Source organism: Gobius niger (assembly GCF_951799975.1).
Source record: "Gobius niger genome assembly, chromosome: 3".
Lineage (NCBI taxonomy): Eukaryota > Metazoa > Chordata > Actinopteri > Gobiiformes > Gobiidae > Gobius > Gobius niger.
In genome coordinates this window covers 14151117-14172221 of record NC_136854.1, presented here as the reverse complement: position 1 = coordinate 14172221, position 21105 = coordinate 14151117, and the positions used below count along the sequence as shown (strand labels likewise).

Here is a 21105-nt window from a genome sequence, read left to right as displayed (position 1 = left end):
ACAGAATATAGATATACCAGAATATACCAAAATAATGCATGGATTAGTAGATTTCAATGGAACTTGCAATAAAGTAGACCGTGTGTCGCTCTTCGTTCACTTTGTCCCAGGCTATGACACATCACCCACATTGCCCACCCTTATCACAACTGTGTGGTAGGGCATCTGGCATGACAAAAAAAGGAGCAGCGATATATAAATAAATAAAAAAACGATACAACACCATACGGTGCTCCTGCAATAAAGTAAATATTGTTGATTGAAATATTATTGCGTAGCGTGCGCTGTCAGTAATTGGAGCTTCATTGACTTGATATTTCACCTCCTTGTCTTTATGTATGGTCAAGCATGATATAGTCCTCTACTGCATGATTGTCCTGTTGAATGAATCCCTAAAGCAACAGTGCACATCACCAAAAGACACAGAAGCAATGTTTAGCACCAAAACTATTGTCTGTATTGTTAAAATGACTACATATGTGGTAGGGCGTTGCGCGAATAACACATAGGCTAGTGAATAAAGTCAATGACACATTCAGGAGGATTGTAAATAGATTGACAGTTGGTCAGTTTAGCTTGAATTGTTACTGTAAAAAAAAACTCCTTCACACGGCTCAGTAGAGTAACCTTTGAACTCTTGGACCTAATTAGAAAAAATGTAACGTAATGTTCCGTTTTGTTTGGTAACCTTTTCATTACTGATCTTTTGATTTGTCTCCAAGCACACTTTTGTTTTCTACAAGAAATATTTAAATGATTTGTTTTGCATCGTCTTATGTGTCATGCCAAAATGGAATTAAAGTGCCCATGTAAAGTAAAGCATTTTGTTACCGTGGTTTGGGGCGTTTTTTTCGGAATGTTTTGATGTTTATTATTACCTGTTTTTCGTAATTTTGACTGTATTTTATTTTAAGAAATATGTATTTTATTTAACCACCAGATGGCGCCTAAAATCCATCGCTTCTTACATTTCCTGTGTTTGTTTCTCTGCGTGGCGTTCAAAGACCTAGGAAATAGTACAGCTACACTTTTAGCTACGCCTGGGTCAAAAATAATTTCCTAGCACTTTCAAGAATATTCTACCCATTAGTTATCTAAATACACGTTAGATTCGGTTGGATATATACATACGTATATAATTTATATGTTTGCTTCTTTACGTTATTTGATTACAAAAAAGTGTATTTGAGAAGGTGCGCGAAAGCACCGTTTGATCACGTGACTGGCTTCCGCGGGAATTTCAGTGCCTTTCTGGTTTACGTAAACGATCAGGAAAATACGAAACTTTCAAGGACTGAGGACATAAATATTACTTTTCTGCTTGTGGACGTTACTGGACATAGTCTACGCAAAGATGGTGAGTGTGGTGTACGTTAGTTTGAACTGTTAATGACAATATTCAGACAAAATGTTCGGTTGTTCGTGTCAATGCAAAATAATAGCTACTGATGCACCTGCGACTTGGAGTACCTGATTTTTCCTTATCAGACTGTGAATTGTTTATTTTTTGCCCAAACTCGTTTCTAGCTGTCACAATCCCTCCTACATATCTGAATAGTTCAAGCAAATTAAATATGCACGTTATATTTCACGCTCTTGTTCATCTTTGGGCAGTGGCAAAATGAAGCAGCCGGGACCACCCCCCAAATAAATTTAACTTAGATTCTACTTTTATCTTCCGTTATTCAATAAAACTTGAGGCGAGGACAAGGCAACGTGGTCTGGTTTATGCTGTGTTACAACATACTCTGATGTGGCAAACATACATTTAATTTACAACAACAAAGTGTCAGGTGCCTCTGCTTTAAAGGTACACTGCGTAACATTTTGGACTATACAGTTGCCATCAGTACAAAACATGCTCCTAATGACCAGATCGACCGAGAAAATGCTATTACTGCTGTGAGAAATCAAAGAATGGGTTTGGATGGGAACCTAACCCGTCTTAATCTCAAACTCTGCTGCCTTTAGTCGACGTCTCCATGGAAACGAACTGGAGACGTACCCACTCCCGGTAAAGTTATGTCATGTCTTAGGAGAGCTGAGCCGCTCACAGCAAAATCACATGTTTGTTTGAGGTATTTTTCAATGCTGAAAATATCTGTCATAAAATAAAAGCTTGAATTTCAATTTTATTTTTTGTAGCTTTAAAGGTGCATTACGCAACTTTCTATGTGGAGAAAAAAAGTTAATATTTGTGTGTGTTTGACCTCGTAGTGACCCAGTGGGTGTATGAGTGGTCAGTGTGGCGCCTTTACTTTCCATCACAGTGGTCTCTGTAACGCTCCGGGATCAATTGTTTGGAAGGTTTTCACTGCTGACGGAGCCTCTCACCAGAACACCTACAAAACAAGTGATCCTGGAGCGTTGTAGAGACCACTACAAGGTCAAATACACACAAATATCAACCTTTTTCCCCCACATAGAAAGTTGCGAAATGCACCTTTAAGTAGAAGAAAGAGGGAGCCCTCCTAATGATGAAAATATTAATATTAACTTCTGTTGTTGTTTTTAAGTCAAAGAAGAAAGGTCTGAGTTTGGAGGAGAAGAGAACTCGCATGTTGGAGATTTTCTTTGAGTCAGTAAGTTGATGTGCCACTTATTTAAATACTTATGAGCAGGACATTCAAAACGCTGTGGTCGAAACACAATTTTAGAAAGATGATTTGTTTTGAACTCTTATCTTTGTAGAAAGATGTGTTTCAGCTGAAGGATATTGAGAAGATCGCGCCAAAAGCAAAAGGCATAAGTGAGTATTGTTCACAAAGCACTCGAGGAATTGTTTTTTACAGCTTTCTCTTGACCTCTTGTTAAGGAGGGGTAGGGGAGGGGTAGGAGGGGTCGGGCCTTTGAGCAGCACTAATACCTCTTATGTTGTGAAAAAAATCTGTATGTTATATGTATACTATACCTGTATGCATCTGTTGCTCAAATAAACTAAACTAAACCTCTTAACCCCCGTCTGAACCAAACACATTTTCCCCAGTTCGACTTCACCCAAATCTAAAAGCTTTATGAAAAAAAGGCAAAATAGCGACAAAAAAAGACGTTAATGTGGATGAAAACGACAACGCAAGGGAAAATCTTGGTTTTGTTGGTCTTATACTGGACCACAGGCTGTGAGCTCCAGTCCAGAAGCTTTTAGATTTGGGTAAAGCTGAACTGAGGAAGCTGTGTGATGGTGGGGGTTAAGAGGTTAAAAATCTATCTGAGGAAGCTGTTGTTAGGAAATATTGTTTTGAAATATAAATTTGAGAAAGAGGAAGAGACTTACAGCAAACCATTGCAGACTGGATGTAAAGCAGTGTTCATTTTGACAACATATTTTTATTTAGTTTTAGTGTTAGTCTTTTGACTAAAATGTAACTTAATTTTAGTCGAGATTTAGTCGACTAAAATTGCATGTCAATTTAGTCGACTAAATTTAAGACTAATTTAGTCGACTTTGCATTTATAATATTCTTTATAATCATATTTAATCTTGTTCCTCTGCTTCATGGAGCTGCTCCACATGAACAAAGCTCAGAGCTGTTCATTTGGGAGAGGATTTACATGATATGAGGCTCTTTCAGACGCTCAATAGAAGCGTGGATGATTTTACTCTCCCCTATTTTAGTCATAGTTTTAGTCTCATGAGAAACCTTTAGTTTAGTTTTAGTCCAATTTTAGTCGTCAAAAATATCACTTTGACTAAAATTAAGACTAAATATTTTAGTCGACGAAATTAACACTGATGTAAAGAAAAATGTAGCAAGATTGGGACAGAATGGGACTCCTCATCAGGGATTAAAGAATAGAATAATCGCCGTACTAAATTAAAAAGAAATCAAACTTCACTACTTTTACCTGTGGAATAAGAAAAAGTGGTCATATTGTACATGTTTCTGTTAAGGTCAGCATTCAGCCTAAAGATTTCTGAGGAACCTAAAGCTGAGTGGTTTGGGTGAAGTGCGCCTCAATGAGGGGATTGTGTGACTGTGATTAAAAGCACATGTTTTGGGCCTTGTATTTCGGGCATTGTGTGCTTTCAGCTGAGCAGGGGGAAGGGGCACTCGTCGCCAGATGTGGCAGAGTAATCAAAACGGCAACAAAAAACAAATAGTTCTACCTCAGTAATTGCAGTCTTTGTAACATATGCTTATTGGAACCATTCAAATTACGATTTCATTGGCCTAAATGTGCCTGCAGAAACGCGACACGCGCACATGCATATTTAAAGTTTGACTTGCATAACCGCTCTTGTACAGGATGCGTTTTGACCGTGGACTGCGGCTCTCCAAAGCGTGTGGGAGTGTCACGTTTCAGCGCGAGATATGACTCCCGCTCGGCTACATCGGGCCGCGCAGAGAGAGCACTCGGAAGCAGCAGCTACATGCTCGGCAGATGTGTGGGATCAATCCTGGAACCGAAATAGTCCGTTCAAGTGCACTACCGCAGACATGAGGCACTTCTCTGGGTTTTTAGAAGGCTCCGTTGAAAGCAGCAAATGTAGTGCAGCTTGGACAGAAAATTGCAGATGGGCTAAATTTGGGCAAAATGAAGTCCTCCTAGGTCCTGGTGTTGCTGCTCTCTTTATCTGCGGATTTAGTCGAGTCCGTCCAGCTGTCCCTGTCAAATAAACACGAAACGAGTGAATAAAACGTTTGTGTTTCAGCTCCCATGTCAGTGAAGGACGTGCTGCAGAGCCTGGTGGATGACAACATGGTGGACTGTGAGCGAGTGGGGACGTCCAACTACTACTGGGCCTTCCCCAGTAAGGCCTTAAACACTCGCACGCACAGGCTGGACGAGCTCAAGAAGCAGGTGGGCAAAAGGATTGAAGAAGACAAACACGTCATTCTGTTTCACCAGTGGCATTCTATTGAAAAGAAATACATACATTATACAAGACTTTACATTTTACACGTAGTAATACATTAGCTGTCTCTTAACCTCTTAACCCCCACCTGAACCGAGCACATTTCCTCCAGTTCTTCTTTATGCAGATCGAAAAGCTGCTGGAAAAAAACACAGCTCGTTTGAAAGATGAGACTCCATACGTGAAAAGGGTTTAATTCTACGTGCCCTGGTTCCTGAGAAATCCAAAGTTGTTGTTTTTTCTAGAAACTGAGATATTGCCTGTTTTGTGAAACACAACAGTCTCCCTCCTTTCACTCTTTTCACTGGGCTTTGGCAGAAAACAGGGGCTTAAGAAAAGAACATCGACTATCGTGAATGTCTGGGCATGAGTTTCACGTTGGAGCTGAAATATTGTGACAAAAATAGAATTCAGTGATGACCCGCACTATACAGCACTCGTATGTGACACAAGGTTTATTTTTAGATCATGCAAAACTGTCGGTTGATAAAAAATAAAGAGCGATCTGAAGCACAAGGTGTGGTGCTCGTTGTCCTGTGCAGGAGATCCCCTCTGCTCTCACTTCCTCCTCTCTCTCGAAGCACCGCACTGTTGCAGGACCGAGCGGGGCATTGAAAACGCACCATGGACTAATGAGGGGCACGGTCATTGTGATTAAATGCCCATGGGCAGATTGTGACTTTTCACAAGTTGTCGAACTTCATTTATTTCAGTTCTGTTCATCACAGAGCTCCCAAAATCACACATAAGGTGAAGTAAAGTGTCTAGTTTTGTAATAAAAAATAAGTAAATAAATAAAAAAACGCAAAAACTACTTTGTTTTGTTTTAGCACTCGTGTTAAAATGCAAAAAAAAAGCATCATTAGTGACCCAAAAGTGACAAAGCAACAAGAGTATATATCGGAGATCACTTTTGGGAGTCTTAGCTTTCAAATGAACAGTTGCTCTGGCCCATTGGCTGTAAGCTCCATTCAAGAAGCTTTTAGATTTGGGAAAAAAAACATTGAAAATAATTGTGTTCTTATTAATGTTAGGTCTGTCATAGTAGCAAAATCTAAAACTATTGTGATTAACGATGTTATTCAAGACCTTTTATAAAGTCACAGAAACTCACATTAAAGCTTAAAAATAACAGTAAAGCTTTGCACTTAATCCAAAAATATCCCACAATGAGAGTGAAATACAATGAAACGCAACTGACTTTTACTTTGGGGTGAAAAATAAAGTATTACACTAGAAAAAAGTGGGGAAAAGATGCAAATAAACTGACGATAAATATTGAGCCCAAAACTGTACTGTTTATATGTAATTTTTTGATCAATCGATATAGTAATTATCGCGACAGCCCCACAAGTTTAAAGTGATGGTCTGTAAGATTATGAAATGAGAAGAGAAAGAGAGAGTAAACGGCAAAGTCCCCCCGCACCGCTTCTGATTGGACCTGAAAGTCCCTCCTCGTTCCCAAGGCCGGTTCACAATAAAGCTCGTCTTATTGGTCGAAATGATGGCACCGGCAATTCTGATTCTTTACCGAGATCAGCAAAGGGAGAGACTTTAGAAAATATATAATTATTTCATATCACTTGCGTTACATCAAATTTCAGACCCAGGCGGTCAGTTACACTCAATTTTTTAATTTGTAAAACATTTAAAGTTGCAGACTATCACTTTAAGTCACAAGCGGTTCCTTTCCAGACTAACAGAGGATGACAATATATCCTTTTACATTATGACAAATAGGAAATATAGAAAAAGAATGTTGCGACTACATTTGTTTTTTTCACACATTGTTTCAAGTTATAAAAACATGAATAACATTGATCTTTGAACATCTAAATCTAATATGGGACACATTATCAGGTACAGGTTTTGAATCATGAATTATTATGTTGTTGTTGTTTTGTATTATGTTTCTGACAGATTTCCGAAGCAAAGCAGAGAAAAGAGTCTCTCCAAAATGCAGTGGAAGCCGCAAAAGTGGGACGGGAAGATACAGTGAGTTTGGCGTCAAAAGTTAAATATCTAATTTCTTTACAAAACAACATTAAAAGTAAATAAGTACAGTTAACCTCTTAACTCCCGCCTGAACCGAGAGGATCTTTTTCCTCACGTCATCAGATTATTTTTTCCATCATTTTTTTGTTGGGTGTTCAACTCATTTTTGTAACTTTTTTGTCATTTTTAGTCACATTTTTAGTCATTTTTTCGTCAATTTTTTATCACATTTTTGTCAAATTTTTATCACTTTTTTGTCATTTTTTTGTCACATTTTTTGTCATTTTTTGTCACATTTTTGTCATTTTTTTTGTCACATTTTTGTCATTTTTTGTCACATTTTTTCGTCAATTTCTTGTGACATTTTTATGACATTTTTGCCACTTTTTCAGCAATTTTTCGTCACTTTTTTGTCAATGTTTTCTCACTTTTTTGTCACATTTCCATAATTTTTTTCGTCTCAGTTTTCTTGCTATTTTCACAGCTTTTTTCTAGAAGCTTTTGGACTGGGGTAAAGCCAAACTGGGGAAAATGTGCTCGGTTCAGGTGGGAGTTAAGGGGTTAAGTAGATTATTTGTGAGACAGTGTTTGTTTGAAAATGCAGTGCTGCCATCTACTGCCCTGGCTGTATTCTTGTCCACTATATATTTTCTTCTATTCCATGAAAGCCCCAAAAAGGACGACAGCTCCAAAAGTCAAAAAGTTGTGTGAATTGATCGCTTTTTGGGTGCAGGTTTCTTTTAAGCGTATAAAGCGTGAGTCACATGCGTTTGGGTGTGTGTGTGTTTGTGCAGAATAAGAGGAGCGCCCTGCTGAAGGAGCTGGCGAGTCTGCGAGAAGAACGCGCTCAGCTACAGGCAGAGCTGGAGAAGTACCGAGAGTGTGACCCGGAGGTGGTCCAGGAAATGAGTGAGTTTCACCCATAGAAAACACAGAAACGGCATTATCCATCTGAGCCTGTACCTACAAATGCGTATTCTACCCCCATTGAAATTAATGGAGAAGCCAAGCCCTTTATTAAAGTATGGCGAGGTATGATGTGTTCGTTTCATGGGGTTAAATATAATAACTATGGTTTCTCCATCATTACTATGTCATAAGAGGAGGTTTAGTGGATGTGTATCCGACCCACAAACAGCAGAAACTAACAGCATATGATTTAGCAGTTAGCTCAGAGGCTAATTCTTATCTAAAGTACAGTCTTTAAAGGTCTGTACATTCATTCTGATTCTTCTAACCAGGCTTTGATACCACCTAAATGTGGTCCATGGGTTGTCAACAGCTGAAAACATCTATCAGTCATAATTGGTGATGGCTAAATGCTAATCGCTATAGGAAAAACACACTGAACAGACTATTGAGTAGGTACTGTTAAACAATGCGAGAAAAAAAAGTTTAGGTACTACTGCTGGGGGAAAAAAGCAATTAGCGCTCTGTTTTCTGGTTCTAGACAGTCCCTCCAGGATTTCGCGATGTTTCGATCGCAACTATTAACGCAACATTGCGAAATCAGAGCGGAGCTGCAACTTTTCCAAAAGCCCGCAACTATTAGCCTGGCTAACACCAGACTAAAATCACAAGTGATATTTAGTCTGGGGACCACCAATTCATTTTCTCGTAGGAGAGGTGTGGTTTACGATCGCTACGAATGTCTATCATGCGTCTGCACGTAGCCACAGCCAATCGTATCATCGTATCAGATGACGTATGACGCACCCGCTGTAAACTTTTGAGCTAAACTATTTAGAACACGGCCTAAAGCTTGATCGAAAAATACCCTTGCGTCTGCTGCTGTCATGTTGGATCCGTAAATAAACTTTTCCTTTTTTATCCGTAAATAAAATTCAAGCTTCCGTATGTCGAATAGCGCATCATCTTCTTGCCGTCCCTCCTTGTTCTGTGATTGGTTCCCAAATCCATGCGAAAATTTCGGCCATGGTCCCCAGGCTGCTGTGCAGTTCGAAATGATTCGAGTGCACACAGCAGCATGGCTTTAGCCAGGTTAAGCAACTATTCCAATAATCCGCAATTTCCTTCGCAACTTTTCCTTAACTCCGCAACTAAAGTGAGTTTCTGACCATTGAAATATATTTTAGTTGTTACATTTTTGCGTATATGCCCTGCACCTCCGCCTCAGACTGAAGGACTTTGGCTTCTGCTCCGCCTCCTCTCACTCGGGCCTTTACAACCTGAGCCGCTGTGTGATCCTACTCTGTCCTCTGTCCAAGTTGCTTCTCTGCTACTGGATCGTTGTTTGGCGATATCGGCTTTATCTTATAGATAAACGCTGCGCGTGCGTTTGGACGCTTCTTTCCCCCGGTGGCGTGTGTCTGAGTGGTGCTTTTACTGCGTGAGCTTTAGGAGTCACAACTCTGTTGAACCGGAGCCGAAGCTCGATATGGATATGTGAAATAAACATTCGTCCTTTGGGGTGTTCTCCTCGGATTCTCATTCGTAGCTCTATCTTATCAGATTTGTGTGGAGTCAGACCCTGCGCTCACAGAAACAGGCAGGTGCCTTTTAGAGACGAGAGGGGAGGGGCGCTCGTTCTGTTTTTTTTAATGATACAATTATCTAAAATAACTGATATTTTAAGTCATTTATTACTCCCCAGAGTCTCTTTGATTAAAACTGATGTAAAATACAAAGAAAAGTTATTTTTTAATGTAAAAATATATTGTTTTAAGCAGGAAAAATTGCAACTTTTCATCGCAACTTTTGGAAAAATGGCCCGCGATATCAGCCGTTTTACCCCGCAACAATCACAAAAAATGCCCGCAAAATCCTGGAGGGACTGTCTAGATGACAAATATGCTTGTATAGGTATTGAAAGTACGAAGTATCGCTCCGGTATTAAAGAAAGTCACTGCCCGTCATTGTTGAGCCCTCTCTCTTTATAACCTTTACATTTAAATGGATGTACTTTTCCACTACTTCTTCATACCTAATTCTTTTAACACACCCATTTACATTTGCATCAAAGTCCTCGTATTCGAGCTGGTTCCAAAGTTCTTCTTTGCTTTGCATAGAGCATAGAGTTCCCCGAAGTTATGATGAAGCGTGGTGAGGAAGTCAAAGAGCTCTCTCACACCGCCACACGTCTGCTTGAGCCGTCAGTGTAACCACGTGTGAGAACGGGCTCTCAGCTGCAGTCTATTTTTACCTTATTCTACATAAATTCGACATATGCAAATGAAAACCATGTTATAATGTTCACTCAACTGTTTTATTCTCACAGTTTTGAGTAATCCTGCGTGTAATGTTGAATTTCTACTACTGCTAATTTAAGGGATTTGATGGATTCTGTTGAGTAATAGATAGAACTCTGAAACCCGGTTCAGAGTAGTTTTCCCCTCAAACTGTGTTTATTTTGGTGCCATTGATTTGTTAGCTTGCCCTTTGCTTGTAAATTCCACTGATGACTGCAGAGGGCGCTCCAACCAAACAACAGGTGGAAAACCAACACAGTCCTTGTTGCTAAAGTGTCCTTTTCAACACAGACATTTCTTTTTAAAGAGTGAATATTATGAGCATTTAGTTGGTCAGAAGACTTTAATTTTTTTAAATTTGAGCGATAAGTAAGCGGTAAGCCCCTCCCACTTACTTCATTCAATAAAGAGAGGGGAAAAAACACGCAGCCCCTGCCTTTCTCACTGGTGAAGACCTAAAGATTACTCAAAGCTGCGCAAGTGGGTTGAAACACAGCTCCAGGTATGTTTTTGATGAGAGAACAACACCTCCTTTAATTATAACACGTAAAATGCAAATTATGCCTAAAATCAATTGTATGCCCCACAATTATACATGATATTTCCACTTCAAAGCTGAATTACTTGTACTTGCTTTTCATAGATATACATTAGTTTGAGTTCTGAATTGCAAATGAGTCAGTGCTGAGACGTTGAGGCCCCTTCAGGCGAGCGTATACTTTGTTCCATAGTGATAATTGCTTGTGTGTATATGCCTTGTAAACAGAGGCGCAGGCCGGTGTCTAAATGCGCTTCTATCGGCTCTGTTTACCTGAGCCTTCCTACGCTTCAGGACACATGCACCGGGCTAACGTGCAGCGCTACACGGAGGAGCTCTGTCTCTGCACTGTTGCCTGGTTACACTTTTATGAATCAGTCATTAACTCTGTACAGTTCTTTAGTAAACTACAGGCCCGTTTGTTTACACAAGTAGTGTTTTAGTACAGCAAAAGGTAAGCAATGCAACAAGATATTAAGCTAAAATGGAACTAAATCAGTAACAAAAGGGCTAATTTTGAAATTTTAAAATTACCATGTGTTGTTTTAGTCATTTAGTTCTCAGTCCATAAAACCTTTGAAAACACTGTCTTTAGGTCATTTCTGGCCCAGTCTAAACATTTCAGCTTCTGTGTTTTGAACAATAGTGGTCAGGTTTCTACTTTTCTTACATTAAAGGGATGTTTCAGGATTTTTGACATAGGGCCTCATTTCCTAGTTATCCAGAGTGTTGCTGATTTCTGATTTGCTGAGATATTTTTTTTATAATTCAAGCAGTTCTTATATTTGAAGAGTTTCGTGGCGCTAGGCTAATGCAAGGCTAGTGCATTTCTATGGTATCAGCTAGCCTGCATTAAAAACAGTCTGACCCGCTCCACAGAGCACCTGAGGCAAATCACTTATAACGCCAGACTAACCGTATAAATGTCTGTGTCAATAGAGTACTTCTAACCATTTTGCATTTAAAATACCTTATATTTGAGCCGCATCAGCTTCGTGGTTGTATAAGCTACGCAGCGGCGGAGTGATCTGCTAGAAAATAGTCCCTCAAAATGCGATCATTCATGTGATGCAAGGTCAGTTATATTCCAAAAATTATTCCATCGACTTAAACATTTATATGGTTAGTCTGGCGTTATAAGTGATTTGCCTCAGGTGCTCTGTGGAGCGGGTCAGACTGTTTTTAATGCAGGCTAGCTGATACCATAGAAATGCACTAGCCTTGCACAAGCCTAGCGCCACGAAACTCTTCAAATATAAGAACTGCATGAATTACAAAAAAAATATCTCCAGAAATCAGCAACACTCTGACACTGAGGCCCTATGTCAAAAATCCTGAAGTATCCGTTTAACAGTGTCTGAGCACTGAACGCCTTGTACTTCTGGACACTTCAGGCCAGTTACAGCTGCTGAGAACGGCAGGATTGATTGATAATGTATTTCTGGTGGCGCCGCGCTTTTCAGACGTCTTTACCTTCCCATTTTGTGTGAGGGATTCAGAGCGTGGACGTGCTTGGCCCACACTTCCCTCATTACAAACATCGCCATCACCTGGGACACTTCAATCCAACAGCCTTTCAGTTTTAACACAGTTTGTAGTTTGAAAATGATGAAAAAATATTATTATATTGTATATTGGTTTTTCACTGCATTGTTCTGCAGTAACAAGCAAAATACTTAATCATGATTTAAATGATGCCTAAAATTTATCGTGATTAGTATTTTGGTTATTTTTGCAATGTGTACAACAAAGTGTGAAGTTGTGAGTTCAACCTCTATTTGAAAACGTGAATTGCAAAACTATCGACATTTGCTTCATAAAAACATTCAGCTTCTCCAGCTCATCACATTGACAGTTATCAAGTATAAATACTGCATATCCCCTGTCGAAGCCTGACCCGACTTGCTGCACCAGTGAAAGTCGTATTATTGCGGGTTAATCACAATGGCGTACATTCCATGTGAAGATTAGATAACGTGAAGTAAAACAAAGCACAGGCACGCTGTATCCTGCTGCTGGAGGTCTTCACTTTCACATACACGCTGGTTTTATTTTCAACTCCTCACACGCCCACACAGCCGATACAACCGTGAGCTGTGCAGCAGATACAGAGGGTTCAGGAGGTTTTCAGAGCTCTATATTTACTCCTATGCGATTATGTTCAAGGGTCAAACTGAAAATGTTCGATTATTTGCTGAAATATGCGCTTGTATAGAGCAATGGAATGCAGTTTTATTGTTTTGGGAGGTTTCTTTCATTATCTTTTTTTCAGAACTTTTTGCATTTCTGTGTTCAAGTGTGCTGAATTTTACCTATTGAAACAAATTATTGTTAAGTAGGGTTTTTTAATATCAGACTGCTCCATAATAAACTAGAAAGGTCTGAAAACTTAATTGCAACCAACTCAAAATCGCATGTTTGAAGTCGCGTACCATTTCACCCAATAAATATGATCAAATACGAGCATTTATAAAGATGAATGGCGGCTCACCTCTCCGATGACCTGACTGTAACTTTCATCTCCAGCTCGTTTCCATGGAGATGTAGACTAAAATGTAATAGGTTGTGCACGTTTTGTATTGCAGACAGCAGTATAGTCCAAAATGTTACGCAGTGTGCCTTTTAACGTTCACATTTTTCAGAGTGCAACAAAAGTCAAAGTGATCTATTGCCATTCAAACAGGATCTTCAGGAGACATTAAAGGCCATTGGACCCAATCTTCCTCCAGACGAGGGTGTTTTGTTTCAGTCACACAAAATAATATTTTTTCAAATTACATTGAAACAAGCAATGTAATTTGATTGTTTGTGAGACCAAATGTGAGATCAAATGTGAGAACAAAACAGGCAGAACAAAAAGCTTGTTTGCTTATTTGCACACAAATGCTGCGACAGTCAATAACTGCTCTCTCTAAGTATAGTTTGGATATCTATTTATTAATTGTTTTTAGATTAAGTGCATCAACAAACCTTGAAAAGTCACAAAAGGTGATCACTGTAAAAAACTGAAAAGTCACTGCAGTGTTAGTGCAGTTTTTTAAACATCCAAATCATTACAAACATTACAACATTAAAACAAAACAAAAAAAGTTTTCAAGTTAGTAAGTCAAATCGATTCATCCTTTCAGAGAATCTTTTTTTTTTTTTTTTTTGCCAGGCCTAGCTACAAGAGCGCTAAAGTCACAGCCTCGTCATCTGTACGTTAACGTCGCTCTAAACAAGCCAATGTACAATGTGCACCATACAGAATGTAGGCTACATCCTTTTTCACTTCTCACAGCACAAACTACAAACTTAATACATCGCACAAATCACCCGAGCAGCCATCCACACTCACCACGCGCCCAAAACGTTAAGACTGTCATTTTTGAAAAGGCAAAAATTGTGTTTTTTACCGTTTTGGCTGAAATTTTACACCATTTTTAACTCTGACGTTGTCTGTTGTATCAAATTTGATGCAATATTTTCAAATCTTAATAAATAATGAATCATGCACTTTTTTTTGCGTTTCTGGAATTAACTAGATAGTATTTGGAAAAACAACGACCAATACTTAAGACTTCCTGCGACCTGAATGAAGTTAAACCTCTACAAAAATAGTCTAAAATGCCAGTCTGGTATTGGTGCAGCTGTTCATATTTCTGTCGTCTTCTCACACATAACGCTTCCAAAGTTATTAAAAAATGTGCTCCCCAACTTCTCAAGCAGAGCAGTGCAGCAATGGGCCTGGGGCTGTGCGTTATGAACGTGCTCGATATGTCTGTGCACGATGAGGGAGTCGAGACACGTTTAACAGGTTACGCACATCAGACTTTTCCACACTGTTTTGAGCAGCTGTGCGAGCAAAAGACTGGAGAGAAATTCTTTGCGATGTGTTTGATTCTGGCCTTTTGGAGACTTCTATGTGATCGTCGAGGTGTCTGATACTGAGAAAACAAGTGTAAGGAGCACCACCTCATGACATCAGCAGGTGGAACAGGGCGTTTAAAAGCTGAAAATAGTCAGTGTAGCATAACGACGTATCTTATGTCGCCTTTATTACTCGTGGTGTCGTTTTTATGAGGCAATGTTTTACAAGACCGTTGATAAATCTAGCTGTAAATGTGTAACTAACATTCCAACTAGAAGGACTGAGAGGCAAACGCTTACATTAAAATAATCCAAGCTCATGTATGTATATCACATAACTTTTTACAGTGCAAAGCTTTCACTGGTGTTGCCTGCTCCTCCATTAGCTGATGATGATGTTAGCTGCTGCGGTCGGCCTCGAGGGTCATCAAACGTGTCACTCCAGACAGGTCCGGCCTGTAGCCCTGAGCGCAGCGTGAGATCAGGTTTCTCCTTTTGGATTCACCCGAGCGTTTGACCTACAGTATATAGCTACACGAGCCGCGCTGCAACTTCAATGAGTCCAGTGCACCGCGCTCAGAGGCCGGTCGAGAAGCGGAAATATCGAATGGAATAAAAGTAGCATTACTTTAAAAGAATGTGAGTCAAGTAGATATACAAAGGATGTACTGAATAACTCTAGTAAGTGTTGGTGAAAAGAAACCAGAATTTGTTTGAGCCTAGGCGTCTGAGTGTAGAAGTGATCTGAAAAACATAACAAAGAAATGGGACAAATTATCGGATCGGATTTGGATCACAATACTTTTTGCTGCAATACTAAGTATCCGTATAGTACTAAGATTAGTTTCAATACTAGTGTTTGGAGGCGTTTTTATTACACGCTCCTTTGTTTTCCAGTATCTGCACTTTGATGCACTTTCAGTCTTCACACACAATCCTTTTTACACATTTTAAGGTAAACATTATTACTATCATTATCATAATACATACATACATATCGGCTTCTGAGCATTGTTGTACGTATTGGATCGTATAACACACACAACATTATATAAGACGTTCAACATTGCAAGAGGCCATACTGACCAAAAAAGCTTTTTTATAATGTCTCAAACCAAATCAACAAAAAACGATTGCACTGTTTCTAACATATGCCGACATGGGGATAGTTTTGTAGCAATGTGTATTTTCTGAGACATGTAACGTTAGTGTTACAGTCAGGCTTAGCGTGTTTACATCATAAAAATATAAGAAGTAATTACTGGAGCTTCTTCTAGCCTCTCAATGTCCATTACATTACCCAAATGGAACCATTGTCGTAGTTTTACTGATCTTTTGAAAGCTTTGGGGAAGCAGCAGATTTTTATATGTTGGTACTGCGCCAGGTTTGAAACCAAAATCAAATTTTTCTTCAGTCCAATAAGTTCTTGTTTACGAAGCATTTGTCAAATAAGAGCATTTTGGTCCAAAGGATCCTCACCACAGATAAACTCCAACTTATCTGGCCTTGTGCCAGTGCTTGGAATTGAAAAATGGGGCTGCTCCTTGACATTCAAAGAAACATTTTTCTCATGGAGACATTTTAGTAATCCAGAAATGAAAATCAGAGTAATGAAATGTTTTCTGAAGTTAGAGCAGCAATACTTCAAAATGTATTTTATTCAAACAGTATTCAAATAAATGTACTTTAAATGTAGATATTCATCGTAGTTTTACATCACTTGAATTTGCTGGGTTTTTATTTTGTGTTCTGAAACACTGATGAGGTCGGATGGGAGATGGTCCCAGTTCTATCCTTGGAATATCTCATGGCCTGTATGTACAGTGTGCTCTCTCTCTCTCTGTGCTCTCCTCCCATGTCTGATAAAGAAGCGAAATAATATCCATCGTCTAAACGTCTAAACAGGAAAGGTTTGGTGATGGTCTTGCATTGAATTGTGTTTACCATGTTCAAGTGAAATGGGTGGTCCGACCTGTTAAACCATGTGTTTTAAGTGCTTGCATTTTAGTTTACTTTTGTTTTCTGTCTATTTACAGAGAAAACAAACATGGTCGCCAAAGAAGCCGTCTCCAGATGGACAGGTGCGTCCTTTAAGATCCTGTATTAAGCTTCTCAGACTTTTAAAAAATATTTATTCTCCACTGTCACTAAAAATATGTTAATCGGATCCCATCTGGGGATAGGACTCTCCAGAAAAAGAGTTTCCTAATCTCAGTGGGACTTTCTTGGTTAAATAAAGGTTAATAACAAGCTTGTGGGAAAAAGAGGTTATTCTATTAGCTTTGCATGAATTTCTGATCACACAAAAGGTTTGGCTCTAAGCTGCCAGTTTAGAGCAAAATATTGTCGGTTGTTGAGACAATTTGAGCGCTGAAAAGATCAGAACAGGCCTGGTGAAGCGGGCCTGTTCTGGACCTCAACTTTTGAGCTCTTCAGAAGGACAATCCAGGTTTGTTTTCTGATGAGGGAGCATTATAGTTTAGGTTTCAGAGTGAGTTTGGCAGTAAAGTTTCTCTTTCGATTGTTGCTAAGGAGAAGCCCTCAAGTTTGGACGCACATGTTCCGCCTGCCGCCTCCCTGCAATTAGCCCACTGCCCGCCTCTGCGCTCCAGCTGACCCCGGCTGTAACCTAGGCAACGGGTGACCTTTTCGTATAGCGGTGGCCAAAGAAGCCGGTTGCATGCGCGCCTTTTAGGTCAACATTGACTGGTACGGGTCAGCTAGCTCCTGTTGACTGTTCACATTTTTGCTGGGTAATCTGAAGTCCTTCATGGTTTTCTTCAATTCAACTGACGAGAAGAAAGTTTCAGTATTTCTTTTACTCTCTATTGCAGACCTGGGCAAAGTACGGCCCGCGGGCCACATCCGGCCCGCGAGATGATTCAGTCCGGCCCATAACTTGTAGGGCATAAATTCATAAGCATGTCAAAAAAAAAAGTAAGTCTCTAGCTCATTCCTGTGCGGAGTTATGATTTTTTTTTTTTTATTACCAGAATGCTCACTCCAGCCACTAGGGGGCAGATTAAATAAGAATAAAAGTAAAGAATTCCACAGGTGTCCAGCAAAGGGCACTGGCATAATAAGATATCTATAATAGAAAACGCTATCTCAATGGCCGCCGCCTGGGCGCCGCCATGTTTATTTCCCATACCGACTTTGAAGCTAAGCAGGAAAGTGCCTGGTTACAACTGGGATGGGAGACCGTTCCTCTGATGCTAAGCAGGGAAGGGCCTGGTTAGGACTGGGATGGGAGACCGTTTGGGAACACCAGGAAGCCTGGCGACAGTACTGAGTGTGTGCGTGGACATCCGCGGCCGGCCCCCACGTGACGGTCCCACCGGCCGCGTGCATTGGCCACGGGTCCATATGGACCGCGGTGCTGCTGTCCGAGGACAACCCGCTGTCACAAAAACGCGAGTGCATGAGATCTGACTGCCGTGCGTGTGCGCGCATGCAAACAGGGCGATGTGTGCCTGTGTGTGCGTACGTGTGTATGTGTGCGTGTGTGTGTGTTCGTGCGTGTGTGTATGTATGTGTGCGCGTGCGCATCCAAACAGGGCAATCTGTGCGTGTGTGTGCGTGTGTGTATGTGTGTGCGTGTGTGCGTGTGTGCGTGTGTGTATGTGTGTGCGTGTGCGTGCCCAAAACCTGCTCAAACACGAGCCTCTAATCACACGCGCTGCTCCGACTGATTTATCCTCCGTGTGAGTCAAAGCGAAAATGACACTACCACTTAACGAGCGCATGGCCTGCACTGCGTAGTTTTTTTTCTTTTTCTCTTTTTTTTTTCTTTGCTGCTGGACCATTTGTTTTCTATTTTGCTTTCACGTATTGTGAGCCCACAGGTACATTTTATTCTAAAGCAGCTTGGAAAGCATTGCCAATTTTATTGTAAGGTTATAAATACTGTCTAACAACGATAATTAGGCTATTTCATTTCAAAACCTACTCATTATTTTTTGGATTGTAAACTACCGTGATGCACCAACCCACGGGTCCTGCACCGTGAACCAACCCGTTAGAACTGAACCCCTAATATTTATCCAGAAATATTCCACTGTCTCTTGAATCCTGTTCCCCGAGTTTAGCGAAAATATTGTCGTTGTAGTTAATACGAAAGGAGCACGGGTGCATCTAACACTCCAATTGCAGTTTGTTTGAACTTTTTTTTGGCATTCATTCTTTTACTCATTTGTCGTGGCCATAGTTTTTGGAATGGGTTGGGAACCACTGGTCTGCAGCTGAACTGTGTGACGGGTTGGACATTTCTTTGTAATCACTCATAATCTCAGATTATCAAATGTGGAGACTAGCGAGGCCCGGCCGAAGGCCGGGTCTCAGCTAGTAAGGATATAAACAACACATTGTGTGACTTGCAAGTGGGATATGGACAGTCTGCCCCTGGGCAGCTGTGGCTACAATAGTAGCTTACTACCACGGAGTGCGGAGTGAATGAATATTGACTACAATGTAGCAGAGACTTGTGACACAGGCTTGTAAAGTGCAATAAGTGTAAGCCGTTTTTATGAGGCCACAGTCCTGCCAGGCTCATCATTATAGATTTATTGAAAAAAAGTCCTCAATGTATTTTCCCAATCAAAACATTTTTTTTATTTTGGAGCTTTTGTTCATGGACCCCAGCGATACACTCCCGATATATTATACTTATATCCCGATATAAGTTTGTGTTATTGTTGGTGCGGCCCTCCGACTCAATTCAGGCTCCTCATGTGGCCCCTTATGAAAATGAATTGCCCACCCCTGCTCTATTGTCAACCTTACATTTTAAAGGCAGATTGTTTTAGACTTTAAATTTAGTTAAACCATCTAACATTGCTCTACGTCAAAACGATTCCTTGACTGTGCATTCTTTCGCTATCTGCAGATAACGTCTTTTCCATCAAGTCCTGGACTAAGAAGAAGTTCTCCTTTGATGAAAGCCACATTAACAAAGCCTTTGGGATCCCTGATGACTTTGACTACATGGACTAAATGTTTAGTCTCAAACTCTCGCCCGCACAGACAGAGAAGCTTCCACTTCTCATTCCAGCCTAAAGAGCGTAAATACTAAGATGTGCAAGAAGTTATCGGGTGATCCACTATCCACTAAGGAAATAACAATCCTCTCGCCTCTTTCTTCGACGGAATCTGAGGAGGGATCGAACCAACCATAAGTCAGCGTGGAAAGTGTTGCACGATTAACACAACTTTACAGACTTAGCAGCAGCCCCCCAGCAGCTTGTCTTTAGCCACACCTGTTTGCGTGAAAACCGAGCCCCGAGCTGATGATGGAAAGGAATCGACGCTTCCAACTTGTATGCCAGCTATGTTCTGATGGATTTCAACAGTTTGGAAATGCACTTTTAGTAGCTATTTGTTTATTTCTTTTGTTGTGTTTGAGAGATGGATAGTTCAAGAATATCCTCTTTTATTTGTGACAGTGGTTGTTTTTTAATTATACTTAATATTAAAATCAAATAAGACCATTGCCGTCATGTATTGCATTATTGGCCTTAGTATTTCACTGTATATATGGAAAAGTACTTAACTGTTCCTCTTACTCTGCTAGCCTGGCACAGACAGGAGTGGAATTGTTCAATATGGCACAACAATGGCTTAGATACAATATTGTATTGACAATGGACATGATCAGATCAAGTCCAGGTGGGATTTAAAGCTCCCATTTTGCCGGACCGGCATGGTTGCTCTCTCACATTGCATCACTAGATGCATTTTTACAATTTTCATAGATATCTGTACCATCAGATATGAATTAAAATATTGAAGTATAATAGATTGTATTGATTATCTATAGGGTTCACCGTAAGGTTGGATGTACTGTCACGAGATATTATCTGTTTTGTTTTGTTTTTCAAATCCCACAGATGAATGGAGATACCAATTACCAAGTCTAAAACCAGTTTTCAAAAAAATTAAGGTGTTGGGTCAACGCCCAACTTGAAGCTATTAAGTAGTGCCCTTTTAAACCACAGGTGAGCTGCTAACCCTGCCATTAAAAAAACAAACAAGTGCATCACCTCATGACATCTTTTTTTTTTAATGAAGGATGAACATAACATCCTCATTTTATAAATCTAATTATATAATCTTGTCAGAATCCCAGACAAACCAGATGCAAAACCTTGGCCTAGTTCACGAGGCGAGCTACGGTTCAGTCCAGATGCAAATGTCCCCATATTTGTTTCAATGCGTGTTGTGGCAACAGCGTCTTGCATGAAGTTTATCTATGTGTAGCAATCGTTGTGTTTGGCGAAGCGGACACACCCACCAGCAGAGAGTAGCCCACATGTGCAAGTGTCTACCTGCCCAACCTGTCCTGCTATGATTCACAAGACTGACACGCCACCATGACTCCCACAAAAACATGCAGACACTTCGAGCTCACTTGAGTTGAGGAGTACAGGCCCAGTCAAGGTAATTTGTTAAAGGGACTATGAAAACATTTGGTTGAAACCTCCAGGGAGTATATGAATGGGATGGGTCTGTACCAACTGCTTAGGGCCTTAGGCGGAGTATACATTCATATCCAGCCATTGAAATGGGTGGGAACAAGTTATGGTTTTGCAGGACACTACTAAGTTTCAAGTCATTTGCCACAAGTCTGGGTCAATTTCAAAGTCATAGATGTTCAACT

The 21105-nt window shown here is 40.2% G+C and overlaps 1 protein-coding gene across 1 annotated transcript; it reads left to right on the top strand.

Annotated features, from left to right (window-relative positions):
- Nucleotides 1–1215: 1215 nt before the first annotated feature.
- On the top strand, nucleotides 1216–19869 carry mnd1 (meiotic nuclear divisions 1 homolog). The gene is made up of 8 exons (XM_079553998.1): nucleotides 1216–1357; nucleotides 2517–2582; nucleotides 2692–2749; nucleotides 4655–4803; nucleotides 6779–6853; nucleotides 7648–7762; nucleotides 16487–16531; nucleotides 19336–19869. The coding sequence occupies exons 1-8, from the start codon at nucleotides 1355–1357 to the stop codon at nucleotides 19440–19442; spliced, it is 618 nt and encodes a 205-aa protein (XP_079410124.1). The 5' UTR covers nucleotides 1216–1354; the 3' UTR covers nucleotides 19443–19869.
- The last annotated feature ends 1236 nt before the right edge of the window (nucleotides 19870–21105 follow it).

Bases quoted from the DNA above. Each gene is read 5' to 3' on its own strand.
- mnd1 (XM_079553998.1), top strand. The intron at 4,804-6,778 runs GTGGGCAAAAGG...TGTTTCTGACAG, and splicing joins TGGACGAGCTCAAGAAGCAG to ATTTCCGAAGCAAAGCAGAG. The intron at 16,532-19,335 runs GTGCGTCCTTTA...CGCTATCTGCAG, and splicing joins AGCCGTCTCCAGATGGACAG to ATAACGTCTTTTCCATCAAG.